General features: G+C 29.4%; 2 protein-coding genes across 3 annotated transcripts in view; one reads left to right on the forward strand and one right to left on the reverse strand.

Annotated features, from left to right (window-relative positions):
• Positions 1–23,377, reverse strand: part of LOC142326280 (uncharacterized) — a 70,749-nt gene extending 47,372 nt beyond the window's left edge. Inside the window, exons 1-2 of one of the 2 annotated variants that reach the window (XM_075368639.1) lie at positions 23,247–23,377; positions 16,036–16,213 (exon numbers count right to left, since the gene is read on the reverse strand). In XM_075368639.1, coding sequence (XP_075224754.1) covers positions 16,036–16,213; positions 23,247–23,292 — 224 coding nt within the window. In that variant the 5' untranslated portion in view covers positions 23,293–23,377. Of the gene's footprint in view, positions 1–16,035; positions 16,214–22,897; positions 23,213–23,246 lie in introns of those variants that run through there. The other variant, XM_075368640.1, reaches the window with a different exon arrangement.
• Positions 23,377–24,272, forward strand: part of LOC142326282 (galactokinase-like) — a 49,369-nt gene continuing 48,473 nt past the window's right edge. Inside the window, exon 1 of the mRNA XM_075368642.1 lies at positions 23,377–23,735. Coding sequence (XP_075224757.1) covers positions 23,574–23,735 — 162 coding nt within the window. The 5' untranslated portion in view covers positions 23,377–23,573. The remainder of the gene's footprint in view (positions 23,736–24,272) is intronic.

Consider the following 24,272-nt stretch of genomic DNA (forward strand, 5'->3'; position numbering starts at 1 on the left):
CCTGTATTGAATTATAGTAATTACAATAGGTTATTATTCCTAAAGTAAAGATAGTTTCATTGTAAAAAAATTTATTCTGAAAATTATTTATTCCTCTTAAATTATGTACCTCATACTACTTCTCTATACTACTTCTCACGAATTAAGAAATTTATCGTAGCAATACATCAGTTTCAATATATCCTTGTCGTATTCATCTGCTCCCAGTCCATTTAGCCATTGATTAACAGCATTTTTAAGGTCATCATCACCTACAAATTACTTACCACTGAAAAATTCTTTCAATTTCCAAAACAAATGGTAATCAGAAGGAGCTAAGTCTGGACTATACAGTGGGTGAGTGTAAATTTCCCATCCAAATGTTCTCAGTAAATCACGTGATGAACCCGCAACATTTGAACATGCATTATCAAGAAGCAAGACAACACCATCGGTCAGCCGCCCACGTCGCTGACTTTGAATGGTGCGCTGTAACTTACATAGAGTTTTGCAGTACGCTTTTACATTTATAGTCGTTCCATGTGGTATGAAATCAATCAGCAATATGTCAAACTGATCCCAAAAGACAGGCCATCAAATTGTGTCCAAATGGCTGTGGCTTGACCTTTGTTGGTCTGATTGGTGATTGAGGATGACACCATTCACTTGACGGCTGTTTTCTCTCTAGAATGTATATGAAATCCATGTTTCATTGCTGGTAACAATAGAATTAAGTCACTCATCACCTTTTTCTTTGTAGCACATCAAAAAAACCCACCGGGTTGGTCTAGTGGTGAACGTGTCTTCCCAAATCAGCTGATTTGGAAGTCGAGAGTTCCAGCATTCAAGTCCTAGTAAAGCCAGCTATTTTTACACAGATTTGTATATTAGATCGTGAATACTGGTGTTCTTTGGTGGTTGGGTTTTAATTAACCACACATCTCAGGAATGGTCGAACTGAGAATGTACAAGACTACACTCATACATATCATCCTCATTCATCCTCTGAAGTATTATCTAAATGGTAGTTACCAGAGGCTAAACAGGAAAAAGAAAGCACATCAAAAATTCCAAAGCAGATCCAATTCAAATTTTTTTGTGACGTTCCATTACGACATGCAACACCCAACATGCACAACCTTTCTAAAGCCTAAATGGTCATGAACAATGCGATCGATAACAGCTCTTGAAACATCAGGAAAAAGAAGGGCCAAATCGGAAATTGTTGAGCGACGATCTTTTCTGATTTTATCATCAATGCGTTTCAAAAAGTCCTTGGTGATTATCAAGGGCCTCCCCGACGTTCTTCATCATGCACATTCTGTTATTTTTAAACCTTTCTACCCATTTTCGGATGTTTCTTTCATTCATTACATTATCACTGCACACAGAAACCAACTGCCTATGAATTTCAGCCAGCTTAATGTTTTAATGGTTTGAAAAAAGGTTTGACTCCATATATTTCACAGTCGGCGGCAACATCGATTTTCCTATTCATTTTATAACGTAATAACTCACAAGTAATCAAAAGTACTACAACGCAACAACTTACAAACAATGCAGAGTGTACATTACTAGCATGGCCATGAATGACACAGGTTTGCCAACCTTAAGGAGGGGAATTTGCCAGCAGTCTTTACTTCAGAGATATCCCTTGTAATTCACCTTTATTGTATATCCAAGCAAAATTAATTATTTCAAACCAAAATGTGCATGAAATTTACTTGTCATTTTCTAATATATAAGTACTTCACTATAAAAATACTATTTCATTATATTTTGATGCAAATTGAGAAAAAAGTTAATTTTATTCATCTTGTTCAAGCAATAATTTTTTTTCCTTAGACTTTACTAACTCATTTCTGAGCTAAATTTACTCTAATCTTTCTTCACTTAATGACTTGCTGTAACATTTATTACTAACAAATAAATTTATTTATTTATTTATTACTTTTATTTATTTTATTTTTTGTATTTTTAATAAGCAATATTTTCTATTTATAACATAATTACCTATTGAATTAATTTCATTATTTGTTGTTTGGTTACCTAATTACTGATAGATTTTTATTATATCTTTTAAAAACTTAGAAATTATTAAAACATAACCATATTTTTCCATAACCAAAACATTTTAAAAACCCAAGAGCAATATTAAGTTATTACATAAATCCAAAATACCACTGAACTTAAGTTACATAATAATCTTCATAAAATAATTTATATTTCATTACTTAAAACAAGAAATAAAAGTTCATTACATTATTATCTGTAAAGTTAAATTTTGTATACTTTCAAACTTATGTCACTTTATAAAAAATGGCCAGCAATCATAATACAGAAATATTTAACAGAAAAATCTTTAACCTGTTTGAGAGAACAGACCCAAATAACGGCCTTACTACTTTTAACAATTTTTTAAAATGATTTATTAAATTAAAAATTAAACCAACTCAACACTTCATTTAAAAATAAATCAGACCACATTATTTCAGTTAATTTTTTGTTCTTCGATAAATTACGTAATAAGTCAAAAACAGAATGTTGTGGACAGTATTTCAAAAATACGTAATAGGAAACAATAAGGATTCCTTAACTGGAATGAAACCTTAGAAATGATAAAAAGACAATGACAGAATTAAATATTCAGTTTATTGTTGTATATATAGATATATTTTTATACACTGTTTAAAGATTTTTAAAAAACTGAATAATTTTCTTTTTCATTGTGAATCAATATAAAGTTGCACTCCTCCATTCCTTTCATCTGTTTGCTTATCCTTTATTTTCATTTATTTGTTATATCATAAGTTTTAAATTGTTTGCTACATAAATTATAGAATTTTCTTCTTATGCTCATTGACATTGTAAACTTCTTTCTACTGTATGAAATATTAAAATAAAAAAAGATTCTAAATAAACAATAGTGAAATTATTTTTTAATTATCTTAAAGCATCTTAATTAAATCTAAAAATTAACCATTCAGGCCACAGGTTTTGACCTCCCATCACTGCACTGTCAGTCTAACAGAGTAATAATAAATAAAATTGAATTTAATAGATAGAATCTAATAAATGTAATAGAGTTATAGTTTTACTACAATATTTTTAAATGCTTGCTAACACCAGTGTCAGTAAAAAATGTTTTATTATTTACGTGTACAAAAAATTAAACAATTATTGATTTCCGACATGTAACAATTTAAATACAATTAAAATTTAATTTTAATAAAGACAATAAATAATGCCACATCCATTAGCAAGAACTGCATTCAAATGTTTAAATTTAAGCAACAATGTATTAGTGTATTACAAGTTGTGAATTAGAGAAAATTATAACTGTTAAATTATTGTTTTAATTTATTTTTTATACAAATAATTTAAAATGATATTTTATTCATTAGCAATTACTAAAACAACTTAGGGTAAATCTTCAGAATTTCACACCTAAATGTTATATACAACTAACCACATATAAATTTTATTTTTAACATTAATCAGATGAGGTTAACAAGCAAAGCGAGCATAGGTTAGGTTTGATTAGATTATGTTGATTCCATGCACTGACAAATCATAGGTATATCATCAATATAACCTAATCAAACATAAATTATCGCTTCACTCATTAACTTTGTCTAATTAATGTTAAATATGCGACTTATATTAATAACAAAATTGATATTTAAACTAAATCCAAAAATGTTAATTAGTATTATTAGTGTTAAAATAAAACTACTTAAAATTAAGAAGAAATTTTTGATTTTTATAGATGTGAAATTTTGAAAAAGTACCAAATTCATTAGTAAAATTAAAAAAAATGTTTCTTTTTTAAGAAACTCTTAATATTAACAAAACAAATACAGTAAAACCTGAGTTAACGGAATATCTCGGGACCAAAAATATTTTCAATTGTGAACAGGATTCCGATGAATACAGGGATAAGCTAGCGGACTACAATTAGAAAGAAAAAATATGGTAGTGTACTTACCAGAACCCCATTTTATTTTCAGCAGTGAATTGTACAGAAGTTTGTTAGCAAATTTATAAGCACAAAATTTCTATCTTATGTTAGCATGTCCAGAACAGTATACTGGATTGCAGAACAATTTTCGAATTTAATTTTAAAAATCTTAAATTTAAGAACTGATAATCTTGAAGAATAATGAATTTCAGTACCTTAAATTAATGCAATCTCCCTCTATGAATCCTTGCCTATGAGGTCTCAATGAGACCTTGCCGATGGTGAGGGGGGTTTAGTGCTCAGCGATACAGTGTAGTTGGTCTCAAGGTGCAACCATAACAGAGAGGTATCTGTTAAGAGCCAGACTAAGAAATGATTCCTGAAAGTGGGCAGCAGCTCTTTCAGTAGTTGTTAAGGGCGTAGGTCAGAAGAGCTTAAACAACCATACCAACATCACTCAATCTTCTGAGTACTGCACAGCTGAAAGCAATGGAAAACTACAGCTGTGTTTTTTCCAAGAAAATGTAGCTCTCTGTATTTTCACGTAAAAAAGATAGAGGCGTCTTCCTTGTTAAAATATTCCAGAGGTAAACTAGATCCCCCTTTGGATCTCTGGGTAGGGACTACTAAAGGGATCATCAGAAAATTAAAGAATAATATTCTATGAGTCAGAGCATGTAATGTTAGAAGCCTAAAAAAGGTTGGTAGGTTAGAAAATTTAAAGAGGGAAATAGGTTAAATGTAGACATAGTACGAATTAGCGAGGTTTGGTGGAAAGAGGAAAACGGCTTTTGGTCAGGTAATTTTAGAATAATTAACTCCACTTCAAATAAAGGGCAGGCAGGAATAGGTTTTGTAATGAACAAGAAGATAGGGAAGAAAATAGAGTATTTCAAAATGCATAGCAATAGAATCATTGTAATAAGGATAAAATCAAGACCTTAGCCAACAACGACTGTTAATGTCTATATGCCTACTAGTACCCATGATGATGATGAGGTAGAGTGTGTTTACAAAGAAATTGACGAAGCAATTAAACACATAAAAGGGTATGAAAATTTAATAATAGATGGAGATTGGAATGCAACCATTGAAAAAGGCAAGGAAGGAAATACTGTGAGTAAATACGGACTGGGCAAAAGGAATGAAAGAAGGGATCGACTTATAATTTAGTAACTGCCAACACATAGTTTAAAAATCATAATAGAAGAATATACACATGGAAAAAGCAGGATGATAATGCAAGGTATCAGATAGATTATATCATGGTTAAACAAAGATTTAGAAATCAACTCATGAACTGCAAAGCTTATCCTGCCACAGACATTGATAGTGACCACAATTTAGTGATAATGAAATGTAGATTGGGGTATAAAAACCTGAAGAAAAGGTGTCAGATGAATTGGTGGAATCTAGAGAAGCTTGAGAAAGAGGAGGTAAGATTTTTGAGGAGGGCATCGCAAGAAGTCTGAGTAAAAAGGGTAAGGTAAAAAATATAGAAGAATGGGAGAATGTTAAAAAGGAAATTCTTAAATCAGCAGAAGTGAACTTAGGCGGAACAAAGAGAACTGGTAGAAAACCTTGGATATCAAAGATATTAGAGCTGGTGGATGAACATAGAAAGTATAAGAATACTAATGTTGAAGAAGGTAAAAGGAACTATCGAAAATTAAGAAATACTATAAACAGGAAGTGCAAATTATCGAAAGAAGAGTGGATTAAAGAAAAGTGTTAGAAGTGGAAAGAGAAATGATCATTGGTAAAATAAATGGAGCACACAGAAAAGTTAAGGAGAAGTTTGTAGTACATAAATTAAAATCTAATAATGTGTTAAACAAAGAAGGTACATCGATTTATAATACAAAAGAAAAGGCCATTAGGTGGGTGGAATATATTGAAGAGTTATACAGAGGAAATGAATTAGAAACTGGTATGGGAGGAAATGAATCAGAAACTGGTATTAGAAAGGAAGATGGGGAAGTCGAAGAGGATGAAAAGGGAGATACAATACTGAGATCTGAATTTAAGAAAGTATTAAAAGATTTGAATGGCAGAAAGGCTCCTGGGATAGAGGGGATACCTGCAGAATTACTGTGCAGTGCAGGTGAGGAAACAGAAGAGAGATTATACGAATTGGTGTGTAATAATTACGAAAAAGGGGAAGTTCTGTCAGACTTCAAAAAGAGTGTTATTGTCATGATACCAAAGAAATCAGGAGCAAATAATTGTGAAGAATACAGAACAATTAGCTTAACTACTCATGCATCAAAAATCTAACTAGAATTCTGTTCAGAAGAATTGAGAGGAGAGTGGAAGAAGTGTTAGAAGAAGACTAATTTGGTTTCAGGAAAAGTACAGGGAAAAGGAATGCAATTTTAGCACTCAAGATTAATAGTAGAAGGGAGATTAAAAAAAACTAACAACATACTTGGCATTTATAGACTTAGAAAAGGCATTTGATAAATAACATATACTGGAATAAAATATTCAGCATTTTAAAAAATTTAGTGTCCAAGTATAGAGATAAAATTTCTAACATTTACAGGAACCAAACTACAACAGTAATAATCGAAGAACATAAGAAAGAAGCCATAATAAAATAGAAAGTCCAACAAGGATGTTCCCTGTCACTGTTATTTTTTAATTTTTACATAGAACTAGCTGTTAATAATGTTAAAGATCAATTTAGATCCGGAGTAACAGTGCAAAGTGAAAAGATAAAGATGCTACGATTTGTTGATGATATAGTAATTTTAGCTGAAAGTAAAAAAGATTTGGAAGAAACAATGAATGACATGGATGTGAAGTCCTATGCAAGAACTACCGCATGAAAATAAACAAGAACAAAAGTAATGAAATATAGTAGAAATAATGTAGATGGACCACAATATAAAAATGGGAAGAAAAAAGATTACAGAGGTAGAATATTTTGTTATTTGGGAAGTAGAATTACTGAAGAAGGATGAAGCAGGAGCGATATAAAATGCTGAATAGCACAAGCGAAACAAGCTTTCAGTCAAAAATATAATTTTTTTACATCAAAAATTAATTTAAACGTCACGAAAACATTTTTGAAAGTATAAGTTTGGAGCATAGCTTTATATGGAAATGAAACTTGGATGATCAGAGTACTGAGAAAAAAATATTAGAAGCTTTTGAAATGTGGTGCTATAGTAAAATGTTAAAAATCAGATGGGTGGATAAAGTGACAAATGAAGAGGTGTTGCGGCAAATTGATGAAGAGGGAAGCATTTGAAAAAATATAGTTAAAAGAAAAGACAGACTTATAGGCCAGATATTAAGGCATCCTGGAATAGTCGCTTTAATATTGAAAGGACGTGTAGATGGGAAAAATTGTGCAGGTAGGCAACGTTTGGAATATATAAAACAAATTGTAAGTGATATAGGATGTAAGGGGTATATCGAAATGAAATGACTGGCACTAGATAGGGAATCTTGGACAGCTGCATCAAACTGGTCAAATGACTGAAGACAAAAAAAAAATGAATACACTAATAAGTAAACATAATTTAAATTAACCTAAATGTACTTAATTACTGTTCATTATGTAATTTAGTCTTTATTATAAGAAAAAAAATTTATTTTTTCGTATTGAACTTTTACTTTCAGCTACTCTGTTTTCTGTCAATATGCTGGCTTTACAAATTATGTTAATTGAATCATTTGCTGTAAGTGAAAATTCCTGAGGGTCTACTAGATTGGATAACGTATTCTTCGTTACTGTTGTAGCATTACTGTTACGGTCCTCATCATTGGAATCGTTTTGTCTGTCAGTTTTCTCTCGATGATAGTCAATAAATTCATCTATATTCTTTATGTAAACCTTGGTCTCTAATAAGCTGTCCATGTTAACAAAATCTTCAGCAATTATATTTTCAAAAGAGGCCCTGTTCAGTTCATCCTGCAATGTCATCGTAAGTTCTGTTTCTGCAGCTATGTGGAATTGAAAGTTTGCTTTCTGGAAGCAGTGTTGAATTGTCTCTGCCAATAAACATTTAAATTGTTCCGACAGCCAAATTTAGCGCTGAGCACTGATATAAATTTAGTCAGTCGAGTAGTTGACCATGCCATTTCAATATTTGCCATTTACAAGAGATTTCATTAAAAATCTACAGGAGTGTAATTTGAGACATTTAATTACAGCTGGTCCATAGACTGGGTAATGCTTGTCATATTTGATGGGAACCAAGCTAATTTAACATGGCTTAATGCAGTATTGGGATGACATGTGGTGTTTTATCTAAAAAGAGAACGTGTCTACTTTGCTGCTTCATTTTTGTGTTAACCCTTGCAACCACTCCTCCATAATATGCAACGCCATCCATGATTTTTTGTTGGATCTCAATACTACAGGAAGATTGTCTTTATTAATGTTTTTAAAACACCTCAGCTTATCAGCCTTTCCAATAATGAGCGATTTTCCCCATTCTGACATAAAACCACAATAAAAACTGTCCGGGTTTATCCCCGTTTGCAATATTTCTAGGTTCGTTATTTTCAGTCAAAGTAGCAAGTTTTGTTTTCCAGTCAGTTACTGTCTCATCACACACATCTCCAACCTCACCACTTAACTCTTTAAACACAATTTGATGCCACTTTTTAAAACTTTCCAGCTAACCATTTGAAGGGCTGAAATTGGTGCTACCTAATTTCTCTGCAATTTCCATTGCTTGGTGCTGTACAATTACTCCTGAAATCAGTAACTTTCTTGCCCTCGCACTCACAAACAACTTCCAAACAATTTTGTTAATTTCTTCATTGCCAGGTTTTTGCATATCTGAACTACTCCCTTTTAACTATTCAGTTTTTAACTCGTTTTTATTTTTTTAAATTTCACATATATAGGTCTTACATACACCAAATTTTTCAACTACGTGTTTAATGGGCAGTTTGTCTTTTCACTGGTTTCGGTTACTTTGATTTTTATATTTAAGTACAAAACAACTCTTTTTTTTGATGCCATACTTGTTACACTAATACAAAGTATCTGGAAGAACACTAAACTAACAATCATACTGTACAGTTCTATACTTTAGGTACTGAACTGTAATATAGACCCATATAAATAAAAAATTAAAATTATAAATTCAGCGAATGAATAGAAAACAAAAATGCTTACATACACACGCGTCCGCACAGTAAAGAATATTTTATTGTAATGAACAAAAATTACACATGAATAAATTGCATATAGTGGTATTACATAATTAATTTAAATAAAAATTGTGACTCGAGATAAGGAATGAGAGTGTATTATGATTCACGGGGCAGCAGGCATAAAGGCTAGTTTTTATTTTATTTTTTCCTGTTTAGCCTCTGGGAATCACCATCAGGTTTTACTTCAGAGGACAAATGAGGATGATATGTTTGAGTATAAGTGAAGTGCAGTCTTGTACAGTCTCAGGTCAACCATTTCTGAGATTTGTGGTTAATTGAAACCCAACCACCAAAGAACACCGGTATCCACAATCTAGTATTCAAATCCGTATAAGAGTAACCACCTTTACTAGGATTTGAACGTTGGAACTCTCGACTTTGAAATCAGCTGATTGCAAAGATGCATTCACCACTAGACCAACCCAGTGGGTAAAACAACAATGACTGTATGCTGTTGCCTTTACAAGGTTTTAACACTCTCTGTCTGCCTGTCATCACCTTTATAACTGGCAACGAGTTAATGAAAATGTAAACATTTATGTAGTGTTAAATTCAAATTTGTTAATTACAACTCAGACATGATTAATTTTTATTTTTGTTTATGCAGAGAAATTTGTAACATAGCATAGTACAGTATACTGTATACAGTACGTATAGTACTAAGCTCGCCGGGCTGGTCTAATGTAGTTAACTCGTCATCACAAATCAGCTGATTTCAAAGTCGAGCGTTCTAAGTTTTAAATCCTAGTAAAGGCAGCTACTTTTATATGGATTTGAATACTAGATCATGAATACCGGTGTTCTTTGGTGGTTGGGTTTCAATTAACCACACTTCTCAGGAATGGTTGACCTGAGACTGTACAAGACTACACTTCAATCACAATCATACATATCATCCTGATTCAAGTTCTGATGTAACCTTAGTGGTTTCGGAGGCTAAACAGAAAAAGAGAGAGTATGTGTAGTACTGTGCAGTATACATATTCTATTTTGTATCATCTGAAAATTTAGTACTGTACATTATGTATAGCATTAACTGGGTATATATATTTTTTCGCATAAATTACTGTACTCTACACGATTCTCAAAAAACATTTCTGTTAACTTGTGAGATTTTTTCTGTTTCCATGTCAGCCAGGTTTCTGTTATTTCACAGAAAATTAACATCATATCTTTGGTAAAATTCATGGGACCAGGGAAATTTTCCATTGCAGACAGGATTCCATTAAATCCAAGTTCTGTTAACTCAAGTTTTACTGTATATCAAAAATAAAATTAACAAAAAACAAAAAAAAAGGTGTAAACCAGCAAACAGATTTTTTCACTTAGATTCAGTATTGTGAGTATCTAAAATTTATATAACAATATTTACAAAAAAAAAATATTAAAAATAAGTGCACATTTTTTTATATACGGTAGATTACATAACCTTTGATAATATAGAACGGAAAGGAATGATAAAATTTGTAAAATGTTAATCAATCTCAACACATACATAAACAAGAGTTATTTAAGATTTATACCAAAATCAGTAAGCTATAATAAGAGTATAAAATGAGGAAAGACAAAATGCAATACAAAAACTACCCTGTTCCTTTTGCTTTTTAATTTTTATTTAGAAGAAACAACAAAGGAAGTAAAATATATTTACAAAAAAAGAAAAATGTAAAGTTTCACTTATGATATTATTTTGGCTGAAACTAAGAAAATTATTTAGAGAATCATTGAATAGAATGGGATTCACTACCAGGGGAGAAATTCAATTTGAATGTAAACAGAACAAAACAAAACAAATATAATGTAATACAACAAAAAGGTGAATAATAACAATAATAATAATGGGGAGTTAAATATTATCAGTTGGGATGGAATATTGTTTCTTAGATTGTACAGTTATAAAGGATACACTCAGTCAAAAAAATGAGAGAATAGATTGCCGTAAATCGTGAAACTTTTATGTGAGGATGGTTTTATGTGGAATCAAAAATATAATTAGGAATTAGAAAAAATGTATCAAAAATACTTTTACACACATTCCATGATCCGGTATCCACTGGTATAGTTTATTACTATATTACTATCATGGTATTAAAACATGGATCATAGGAAAGCTAGAAAAAAAAACAATGGAGGCCGCCTTTGAAATTCTGTGTTACAGGAGAATGCTGAAAATTATATAGATTGATAAAGAGTAAAAACTGAAGAAGAAAAATACTTAAAAACCCATGAAATTTATAGGAGAATCTAGAAATAGAAGTGCAAGATTAGTGGTCAAAATAAAGAAGCATCTTGGGCAAGAGAATTTGGATATAAAAGTGTAGAATACTTCTTAATAAAACAATATATTAACAACAAATGAAAATTAAAATATAAGAACATGGATCTTCTTTTTTAGGTTTTTTTTAAATATGATATAATTGTAAAGAAGGGCAAAGATCAGAATATATGAAGTAGATAATTAAGATGTAAGTTGTAAAAGATATGTTCAAGGTAAGAGATTCTTTTAGAATAGAAAGAAACTAAAAGATTTAAACCAATTAAACATCTTATGACAAAATAAAACAAAGAAAAGAAATCAGATAAGATTTAAGAACCATTAGATCTAGCCGAATATATTTAAGCCTAAAATGTTTTTGTAAAAACTTGTGATTCTTTTTAGCTCATTAATACCTCTTTCAAAGATCCAGAACCTAGCAAACTAGCGATTCTTTTCCAAAAATTTTGAAAAACATAACTTCTATGTGTGGTAATGATTTTAATGGGAATATTTATACTTGCTATCAGTCTTTCTTGACTATCTTTTTTCAATAATAACTACTTATAAAATAAAAATCCAATTGTTAATTTTCAATATCTAAATTATTTTTCCTGACATACAAGAATCATGAGGTTTGGAATGTATGGTTAGTATAAACAATTAGTAAGATCACTCTCTTGTAATTTCAATGCCTATTTTTAGAAAATAATCATGGAAATCTTTTTTGGCAGTTACTTTTTTCTTGAAAATTATTCTTTATACTTAATCCCAAAAGGCGATTTTTCACCAAGGAGAAAACCAAGCCTATTAAAAAATGTGTTCAGTTAATACAATTAAATAAAAATCAATTAATAAAAAAAAAATTTAATAACATTAAGTAATCAAGGTTGTAATTATAAAGTAATAATAAATAATATAATTATGGCAGAAGAGGTACAAATATTGGTTAATGTAACAGTAATTAGCTCAAGATGTTTCTCTCAACATTTCAAAATTGGTCCAGTATATTAAGGCAATAAAAAGGCATAAAATAGAAAAATTGTAAGCATGTACAATTATTTAACAGGGTTTATATAACCTCAAAAAAAAAATGGTTTTGTGAATTAAAATAATTGTATTATATGAACTAAAATTTCAAAATGAAAGGAGATCTGGTTAATTTATAATGGTATGAACTTTTTTAAATCATGTTAACTGATATGAATTTATCTTTTAACTGATTTGTGAACCGAATAAAATCTCTAATAAAGTAGAGCAACAAATAATGTAAAATCACCCTTGTTTTTAAATACATAGACTGCATAATTTTTATCAGATATATAAATAATAAAAAACATTTTATCATAATAAAAGAAAAGTTTACATATCCCTGATTACAATCAACAAAAATTAAAAAATGAAGATACAGAATTTTACATCAAGTATTTAAATAAAATAAAAATCTACAAATTAAGTCAATATATTTTCAGCTGTCATTTTTCATAAAAAAAAATTACTTTAGATAAGCTCATGCATAACAGTAGTATATTAATAAAAAAGATGCCATAATCACAAACAAAACTATAGACAAAATAAAAAAAACAATAAGAAATCAAAAGATAAAAAAATATGATTCATAAACTAAAAATAGAACTATGCTGAACGTTATTTCCCAGAAATGAATGTTATAATAAAGGTAAAAATTTACAAATGACATCATAACCCAGACAATAAATCAGTAATAACTACAACAATAACAAATAAAAACACGAGCACAATAAATAGATTATAATTCCACAATCTACTTATCTTTTAAAATAATAAAGTTTAAGTGTATACAGTATTATAGTGTTACAGTATTATTTGTTATGTTAAGTATACAGTATAGTACAGTATTATGCATTTTATCATGTGAGTAATAAAACTACACTTAAAAGTTAAAACTACTGTAATTAAAACCAATCAATATGCCCTAGAAAAATATACCCTATATGAAAAATACTCTATATCATCTAAATACCCTATATGAAATTAGAATTAACCCAAATACTATAATTTCAACAAATTACTACTAGGTCCAAATGTTAAAAGTTAACAGTACCAGGCTTTTTGGGATATACTTTTCACCTAAAGTTTATTTTAACTACAAATAAATCTTTAATTTTAAATAACAAATATTTTAATTCAATTATTAAATTTATATATATTTACTACTTTTAAAGAGATAATTTGAAATATATAATTAATGATTAAAGAACCCACTTACCAACAATTCTTTTATATATACGTTCAAGCGCTTTCAGAATAAAATTCAATCATCAGGAAACTTAAAAATTTATGTTATAATCTTAATAAAAATAAAACTTCTTCGTCATGTAAATTTGTTCATATATCATAATATAATATAACAGTGGTCATCATATATTATATTACATTACATAAACAAATTTACATGACAAAGAAGTTTTAGATTTATTAACAACACTACCACATACATTTTTAAGTTCTTGATGATGGAATTTTATTCTGAAAGAATTGTTGGTAAGCAGGTTCTTTAATTATTAATTATATAATAATACCAACAGGCCAATTTTTTATAAAATTATTATAAATCATAATTAATGTTCATAATTATTTTAACCATAGTTTATTTGTAAAATATACTTCATAAAATACAAAATAATTATAGATAATTAAGATTTTTTCACAAAGGAATAAAAATCATAAATTGGATTCTTATCCAAGACTTCTGGTTTTTTCTTTGTCAAAAATCATAATACAATATCGATTACAGTAAAAAACTCTTATGCATTAGATTCTTGAATGTTGATTTCTTGTGTTATATTTTTAAATATCACCAAAAGTTTCTTCTCTGGATTTAGAATACAATTAAACATAAAAAAACACATGGATAAAAATATTCAGTTTCCAAAAATTTATAAAAAAATATTGGTCAAAATCTTTTAATTAAATTTTAGAAGGATTTTGCTTTCACCTCTCTTATGTTTCTGGTATTATAATTACAAAATCAGCAAAGTGGTTTTTAATAAACAAAATAGAATGAATAACATTACTAAACAGAAATAAATCTGTTTGAAAATCAGGACTCGGATAAAATAATATGAGACATTTCAAAAACATAATACAATTTATTTTTTATATCTTTTAAATACTCTCTTCTTCTTCTTAAAAAGATAATGTGGATTCAGCATTATTTTTATTAAAAAATTAAACTACTAATACTGTGAACAGAGAATAGCATTCTAGATGTGCTATAGTAAGAAGAAAAATTATGTTAAGTTAAATAATTTAATTTCACGTAAGTTATAATTAAAAGAATTACTCTAATCATTAATTTTTTTTCTGATAATATTAATTAATGACTATCGTATTTTTCAATTTATTAATTTCTATTATTTTATTAAATACCAAAAAGTTTCATAAATCTGGAGGGTAATTTATGTATTACTTACATAATATATAGTTAGAATGGCATGTGCTTTTTTTTTCATTTTGTGCTGTATTAATCAAATTTAATTCAATCTTTACACATATTACAAGCAGGAATATGTATTTTCTATACTTCACTTTTACTAGGAAATTTGGATCAATTGCTTCTCAACTAGTTAATGATACTAGTTAGCTACTTTGTAAAATTGAACATTTTACTATTACTTTTATATATAACTTTTACTATAACTCCACTTTCTAAAGCACTAAACATTGCAATAATATTATAGTTCTACTTTCTGTATTATAATTATTCATATCTTTTTATTTCACAAATTTTTAAAAATATATTTTGTCATCTATTTTCAATACACACTGGGGTATAATGCCTGATTTTTAATGAATTTCATCCAATTTAGTTATTTTGGTTAATGTAGTTTTTTAACTATTAATAAAATCTAAAAGATAGCAGCTCCATGACTGTCATGAGTAAATGATTCAGAAGTATTGGCACTTTGACAGTTTTTTTTTTTTTTTTTATTAATATCTTTTCAATATTAATAAAAGCCATAAAAATAAGTTTTTTTTAATCTTTTTTAGCTGAACTTTATATCAGAGTTCAATTCAATGATCTTGTTTATTATTTTACTAAATTGTATATCTATTAATTATTAGATACATATAAATATAAAAACAATCAAATCTTTCTAACATGAAAGCAGAAGGCCTTTATTTAAGAGATGTTTCTACCCCATTTTGGGGTAGAAACATCTTGTTGGTCACAGTTTGTGTAACAACGTATTACATTTTTTTCTAGTGTCCAAATTAAAATTTATAACTCATTATAAAACAGACTTTTTTCAAAATTTAACTTAATTTTGTAATCCTATCTTGGAATTCTAATACTGCAATGGAGTTTTTTAATAGCATAAAAAAATTCATCAAAAATTATATTGCACCTAATAATTATAACTGTAAAATGTTGTTCATCTTGTGCTCTTTATAATTAAGTGTACTAGGTAGTTTTCTATTGAGCTACTTTGAGTAGTTTTGAAATACACCTTACTACTTCTTTTTATAATTGTCTTTTTAGTGTAGATTTTTATACTTTTCACTTGAGATGAATTTCACTAAACTTTAGTTTCCAATGATCATAAAAAATTACACAAGATAATTCAAATAAATAAAAATTACATTATACAATGATAATTTATAATAAAATATCACCTACCCAAATTTATTGTCAGCCATTAATTCTAACCAATCCCAACTTTCAGGAGGTTTGAAAAAAGTAACTGATGCAACAAGTCCTTGTTGAAAGATTTTTTCAACACATTCACAAAAACCGGTGACATGATCATAACTATCACTAATAACAGTCTGTACTTCCACTAGATGTTGGGCATGACCTGAAAAATATTGTTCACAATATAAAATTGCTTAATTATTTAACATATGTATAATTTTAAAGAAGAAACAAATAACTGAAACACAATGTTTTCTACAAATATAGATTTATGATTTATATTAGCATACTTATATTTTCTGCTTATTTTTTATGTTTTTTACTTTGAAGAAGACAGTATTAATCACTACACTGAATATTATTTGGATACCTTGAAGATGCATTTGCGTTAGCTAAATATCAGTTGGCAGAGTATTTCCCAGAAGATAAAAATGATTTCTCGAAGAGATGGATACTGAATCCATTTAGTGAAAACATTGTTGCAGCTATTACGTTACCAGTTGAGAGTCACGAACAGCTCATTGAAATGTCTGTCAATAAAACATTACAACTACAATTCACATCTGAAGATTTAGACACATTTGGTTTGCTCATCAAAGTGAATATGGAAATTTAGTCACAGAAGCATTAAAAATATTAATTCCTATTTCCATGTTTTAACTTTGTGAAAAGAGTTTTTCTTCTATGGTTTCACTAAAAACTAAATATAGGAATCATCTTTTATCTCTTGAAAACAATTTGCTTTTGTGTTTCTAACATAGATCCACATATGGAGAAATTTTTCAAACGAAAAGTAAATGCCACCATCACATTATTTTTTTTCTTTACATGTATACTTATAAATGAAAGTAATATTTTTATAATTAATGATTTTTTTTCTTTAAAGGTGTAAAGTATTTTGCAACCCACAAGTTGAGAAACACTGTCCTAGAGCATTTGAAGTGAGGCAGACATTTGAAGTAAGTCATCAGTCTCATACAACCACACCTTCACTACTTTCTCAAAGAATTTCATTATCCCATAATATTACTTGTACTTCAATTTATATAAGTAATTTAGTCAATTATCCTACGTATTATTGTCTATTAATCTACATCAAGATAAAGTATTTTCTAAAGAAAAAAAGGTTTAATTACTAAACAATAAAAAAATAAATGTCTACTTATACAAAGTCTGTTCTGAAAATAACAAAACACTTTTAATTACGCACCAACGGAAATATCTAGTGACTTGCAGTTGCCAACACTGTGTTCTGCATAACCTCCTCTGTAACCACATGTTCTTGGATTGTTGATATCTCGTTTAGTTTTCTGTTACTGTTATTTGAGTACAATGTGTTTAAGTGTTAGTAGCGATTTTCAGGATAACACCACAAAAAAAAATGCAAGAGTATGAATTAGAAACACCAGATCTCTGACAAAGAATAAATGCTCTGCAAGGTTGTTGATTTTCTACAGACATAGACATGCAAGAAGCGGTGCAAATGTGGCTTCGCTACTAAATGAAAACCTTTTCTCGGAAGGAATACGCAAGCTTATGGACTGCTGGATAAAGTGCAATTCCAAGTAGTACTCCTATTAAAAATGTACATAAACTGGAATGAAGAAAAAGATGTAAATAATTGAGAATTCAACAAAAAAAATGAAGATGGACATAGATGGATGCTAATCTAAATGGGAAAGATGAAGAGAGGTGCAAAACAGTGGCCTGTAAACAATCATGTTGCCAAGTGGCAGTAGATATTGAAGTATAGAAGAATGAATTGCAATAACTACCACTAAGTGCAATGCCATCAGGGTGATCTGAGAAATAAACTGAGAGGTTACACTGGAAAAACCTATGTTGTCATGTAAAGCAAATTTCACAGAAAAGAGCAACATAAATACGTCTGTCATTTAAATTTGTTCAAGGTGGTCCTTACGATTGAGGATTCCATTCATTCTTCAGTGAAGTATTTGTAAGGAACAAGATAAAGTTTGATTAATATCCATTTTTTGTTACAAGACCTTGAGTCGACGAGTAAGTAATAACATTATTATATTTTTAATATTGTTTAGGACATTTGGAATAATGTAGGACAGCAAGTTGTAGAGGTAAAAAGAAGAATACTCAAACTTTTGAAGCAAATGAATGTTGAGTAAATGAAATGAATAGGTTTGAAATGTGATTGTTTACAAAAATAACTACAAACATTATCAACTTAGCACTACTTATATTTTTTCCTTTAAGTGCACCAATATATTCATTAATTTCATTGCCTTATACGTTCCAGTAGCTTTCTATGCTGTTAAATTAATATTACTAAATGAACCTACATTTTGCAAAGATGGAAAGTATCAGATATCTTACACTTGTGCTATTACAGCCAATCTCAGGATACTGCTGGCAATAATAGATTTGGATGAGCAGTGCTACTGCTTACTTGAAAATCCCCTGGCATACTGTGCATCCACAATATTTAGCTGTGGGGCTAAAAGTAAAGAACACATGTCACACAAGATTCTTTTGATTTCTTATTCTTGAATTAAGTGGTTACCAGTGCATTTGGTACATTTAGGAGGTCTGCAAAATGCCTTTGTATGATTAAATTTCTGGCAGCCAGTAAATTGAACAACTGTATGATACTGCCTAACAGCTTCAAAATTTACAACTAGGTGTAGCAATAGAAAAGTTTTGTATATGTCTTCATGGGAAGATCTAATATCCAACTCAAAATAATAGTGGAAGAGACCTTTTACAAATAATAATATTCATTGTGCTCCATATTTTAATCTCAAGCCTAAATTTTTTAATTCTTCAGAAATTAGATGAGAAGGCATAGGAGAAATGCAGGCGAACTCTAAAAGGCTTGTCTTCTGGGAGCTGAAACCAGTAAAAAGTTGCTTTAACAGATTTAAAAAAAAGGGATTAATTTTTGGTGGAGATCAAAATAAGTCAACAAAAAGCAGTAACAGAACCGATCAAAAATTTATATTTTAAATCAACACCATTAGCAGTTGATATTATTGCAATACGAAGTTCTTGATAATTGTTTATACTGGTAACAGATGGAGGTGTATGTTTTCTTTTGAATCAATCAACTGTTGGAACCATCGATGGCTCATCTTGCAGAAGGATGACAAGTCAATTGAACAGAAGAATCAATTCTGATTTTTAAGATTGTTTCATTTCATCAGCTAGCTGCAGTAGCGAATGTGGCCACTTGTTACTTATGGATGTTTGAGAATTATTTTGCTGCATCTCTTTAGTTAATCATTTTTTGAAGAATTACATCTGGCGTTTACTTTTAATGTGAATGTACTTGTGTATGTGAAATACCTGCACTAAGAAAAAGTGAAAAATAGAGGCTGATGCCATCTAAAATGTGGTTCAAAGGAGACTGGAGAATATAAGTAAACAGAAAGCGTGAAAATGAAATAAAGAGGAATGTAAACGAGAGTGGATGGTTTATCAGAACAATCAGAATAGTAAAGCTAACAGGATGGGAAATTATCATGAAAGGGATGGTTAAAACAGTAATAGATTAGCAGAAGTTATAAAAAAGAAAAACAATTACAGCAAAAATCATGAGCAAAAAGTAAATGGAGCTACCAGTAGCTAAAAAATTTAGCAATAGGTAAAGGCAAATGAAGATGGATATGGTGCAAAGGACTAGCAACAGGCAATTAACCATACAATGATGATACAGCAACCCCCATTAATTCCTGATGTAATTTACACAATTATAAGTGTTATATAGTGAAGTAGTTCTCATTTAAGCCTGTTACTAACTGATTATAGACAGTAAAATATTTTATTGAAATTGAGGGCACTTCTTCGACTCAAATACTTTTCTATGAAGTGTTTAAAATATTAAAACAGTACTTAGAGATATACTTTTAAAACTTCTCAGAGGCAGATTAATTATAACAAAAAAGTCCTCATCTACAGACTTCATAAAGTTATCTATTAACACAGATACAAATTTTACACATAGAGTCAAAAATGGAGTATGAAATTGAAAAGACACACAACTTAGCTCGTTTTTTTAACAGGTTGTCTGTCACGAGATGTGCATGCGATCTTCAGCCGGTTATTCCATACAGGCCACAAGTATCCATGCTGGTTCTTCAATTATGACTCTCATTGTTACTTTTAGTGAATACAGTTTTAGTGATATTGATATCTTGATACTGTGTAGTGTTATTTTAATAGGCACTGATATTTCAGACCAAATGGCAAGCTACTTGTCAACACTGTGTCAAACCATAAAGTGGCATTTGAACTTTTACTTAATACATCAGTTGTTAATGCATGGTTAATCTACAATAAATTTCATCGTAAAAAGTACAGATTACAGAATTCAGATAACTAGTGTTACAAATTGATAAAAATAGTAATAAGGTAGTCACTCTAAAAGTACATAACAAAGAACATAACTCAGCAATTTGAACATATGTTTCAACCAACAGATAAGAGAGATAATCATAATAGATGCATAAGAAGAAGATGTATATTATGCTATTCAGAAGCATCAGCTATTCATGGTTGTCAGCAAGCCAAAAAAAATGTCAAACTCGAGACGTGTAGTGAATATGAAAAATTTATGCGCTTATCTTGCTTCTCTAAACATATTCAAAGCTAATTAAGAAGTAAAGACAATTGAGGAAATTAAATCATATAAAAAATTATTTAAATTTCAATAGCACTGTAAGTGAGGATCACCTGCAATAACAGCCTATGAAGAAAATGTTTTTCCTGGTAAGCCGTGAAGATCACGGGTGATCCTCACCTTTTTTTTAATCCTTGAAAATGACACAAATTTTTAACTTATATATTCTCAATTGATAATATTTTGTTTTTCTCTTGCAGCCCCTGAGGAAAGCATTTCCTTAAACATTGCGGCAGCCAACCTGTTAAACAGCTGTTTACACTTTTTCAAAAAGTATATTATGATTATGACAAAAATACCACCAAAAAATTCTGAAGAATTTGCTTCAAGATTTAAATATATCAAATAATAAATTAAACAAAATTAAAGATATCAATGTTTAAAAGGAATTCAACTAGTAATCTACCTTGAGTCAGCTACTTTACAGCATCTTTACACACTCAACAACAATAGTTTTTATGCAATTTTAGGCAACTGATTCTTCATAGCCTATCTTTAACGTAAAGAACTCACAACTTATAATGGTGGTACAATGATTGTTTTTAACATAATCTGCCAGACTAAGGCTGATCTTAGATTTAGTAACTGAAAAAAGAAAAAGATACTACAACTAGTCTGCAGAACTGTAAACTGATATTAGAATAAGGAAAATATCAGATTTGAATACTTTACGCAGGTGACTGATTACCTAATAAAACACACAACATTCAACAAAATTAAAATAAGAAATATGGTACATCAAGATAGTACAAAAACTGATACAAGAAAAAAGATGAGAAACTATTACAAAAAAACTAAGAAACCATTACAAAGAATGAGAAAAAACGAGGGAAAAAACAGTACACAGTACAGATATTATAATCACGCTCAAAGATAAAACACTGAAAAGTAGGCATAATCCACAATAGTGATTAAAAAAAAATCATTAATTTATAAAAAAATACTGTAATATAACTAAATCTGAAAAACATCTCTTAAAATGATCCACTTAAGGTGTACTGTTTTGTGAGAAGTTTATAATATGAATGACCAGCACTATGCTGGTCAGCATACTGGTACTAATTTGGCTTTAATTCCTGGGAAGCTTCTGGCAGTTCATCTTCCTTTCTAAAATACAAAGTTTAAGTATGTGCAATGAAGCAACAGCAAAAAAAAATTGTGAACAGCTAAAATATAGAATGATAGGCCACTATCTGGAAAGAGAATTGAGGAAAACATCACTTGTAACTCAACTCTCAGCAAAATAGTACTAGATTTCAGCATATTAGTTAAACTTTATACTGAAGAACATTTTGCAGGAAAAAAGAGATTTGGAGAGGATACAGTATGTAATGTTCATACATTATATACATATTCCACAATATGATGTCTAATTAGTAAGCCAGCATGATAGTCAGACTATCAGGACATAAGACTTGTTTCAAATGTAGTAAAGGTATGCACGTGCCTTTTTTTCAGTGATGAAGATTTTGAAAGTAACATCAACATAACATCAAAACTATTACTTACTCCCCCCATTATAGTGCACAAAGTACAATTAAGTATGTTTGGTTTGTAAGGTACAACATAGTCTAGTGGTCGAACAACACATACACATCAATTAGGGGTAGGAATAGTGTGAGATAAATATGGTCATTGTCAAACACATTTTCAGTAATGCACACTTGCACACCTCAATTCCCTTCTCCACAATGTTTAATTACTATTTACAACAATACTTTACTAGTTATAATAATTAAATTCAATGGAATTATTTCCATTAAATTATTTTTCCCTTGCTTTTACTACTCTATTATCAAAAAACTTTAAGATCTTGGGAATATTTGCTACCACAAACAAATAAACTGCCAACTTCGTTTTACATTAAAAATAACACCCAAGTTTTATAATTCATCATTAAACATCTTAAAGAAAATAATCTGCTACCAACATTATTTCACTTCAATCTAGTTCTTACATACACAGAAGTCAATCAAGCATTCTGCAAGTGCTAAACGGTTAACAACCTACACTACTTTTCACACGCAAAACTTCATCACTCCAAAAAAGAGAATTAAAATTTAAAAGAAACGTTAGCCCAATCAGTATTACAACTCGTCGACATTAGAACTCTTTTACATTAAATCATTTATACTTGATCATTTTGATAAACAATTTCAACACTGATACGTGACAATTTTTCTTAAAATCAATTACCTTTTAGTTCCTTCAACATGGGATCAGAGACGGACATTTCGAAAATAATTCAATAATTTAAATGCGAATTTTGTTGAACAGATTGCTGCCGTTTGATAGCATTATCAAATTGTTTACCATAACCTCAAATAACATACTGAAATTCATATAGAAAAAGAAACAATTAAATGAATAAATTTTGTTAACACTTATTTTAATTTACTATCACTAACATACAAATTTACAGAAATAGAAATACTTTAAATAAATTTTAGCTTTAATAAATCATTCACACATGCATAGTCAAGACGTCACCTGCAACAACTTGCGCGGTGAATTCTCTTTCAAGTCTCACACGCGCATACCGTACCATGATATAATGATTGTTTCTCCGGCTTATCAAAATTCACTAACATTGTGTAAAGGGCAATATGGGGTATTTTTATCTTATATTTTAGATATCCTTTTAGGTACGCTATTAGGCAATTTGTACCAATTAGATTTTCCCTTATAATGGTAGCACTGAAACTAAAAAAGTTTAATACACGATTAGAGACGTAACTAAGTGAGGAATTTTTTTTCTTGTTTATAGTTATTGCTTATCAAAAGAGAATATACGAGGACGAAAGAAGGTCATATTGATAAATAAAAGTATAATTGGTTTGGAAATAATTTAAGTTTAACAGAAGTCTGAAAAATGGAAAGGTCTCAAACGCAAATAAACGAACTGCTTCAGAAGGGTGTAGAATCATTCAAGGCATTGTTTGGGGGTTATCCAGAAATAGCAGGCTGTGCACCTGGGAGGGTAAATTTGATTGGAGAACATACCGATTATAATGATGGTTTCGTTTTACCTATGGTAAGTAAAAAACAACGCTTTTTCCATTAAATTTACTTTTAGCGCTACACTCGTCGCGTTTAACATTTTATTTTAAAAATAAGTTGAATGAAGACTATTACAAGATATATAATCATAATATTACGATATGATTATCATATAATCATAATATATTACAAGATAGATATATTATAATTATAATGTGTATAATTATTAAGATAAGAAAACGAGACTATTTGTTATCAGTATTTAAAATTTAATCGTTGTGTAGATGAAACTATGGATTAAGCAATAATAACATCTTGTAATGATTAAAATAATTTTTGTTAAATGTCTTTCATTTTATCAATTGATACATCCTTTAACACATAATATAACATTTTCTAGTTGTGCTCAGTAATTTTTGAATCAAATATTTTTCATAGAGCCCACTAAAAGGTTACATGTGCACCTTATTCCTCTGCAATAAAAATGTGTTTCTATTAAAACATTATACTGTATGCCATGAAACAAAAAAAAGATTTACTAACAAAATGATTATGATTTACAACTTATAAT

The sequence above is a fragment of the Lycorma delicatula genome, chromosome 6, assembly GCF_047948215.1.
Source record: "Lycorma delicatula isolate Av1 chromosome 6, ASM4794821v1, whole genome shotgun sequence".
Lineage (NCBI taxonomy): Eukaryota > Metazoa > Arthropoda > Insecta > Hemiptera > Fulgoridae > Lycorma > Lycorma delicatula.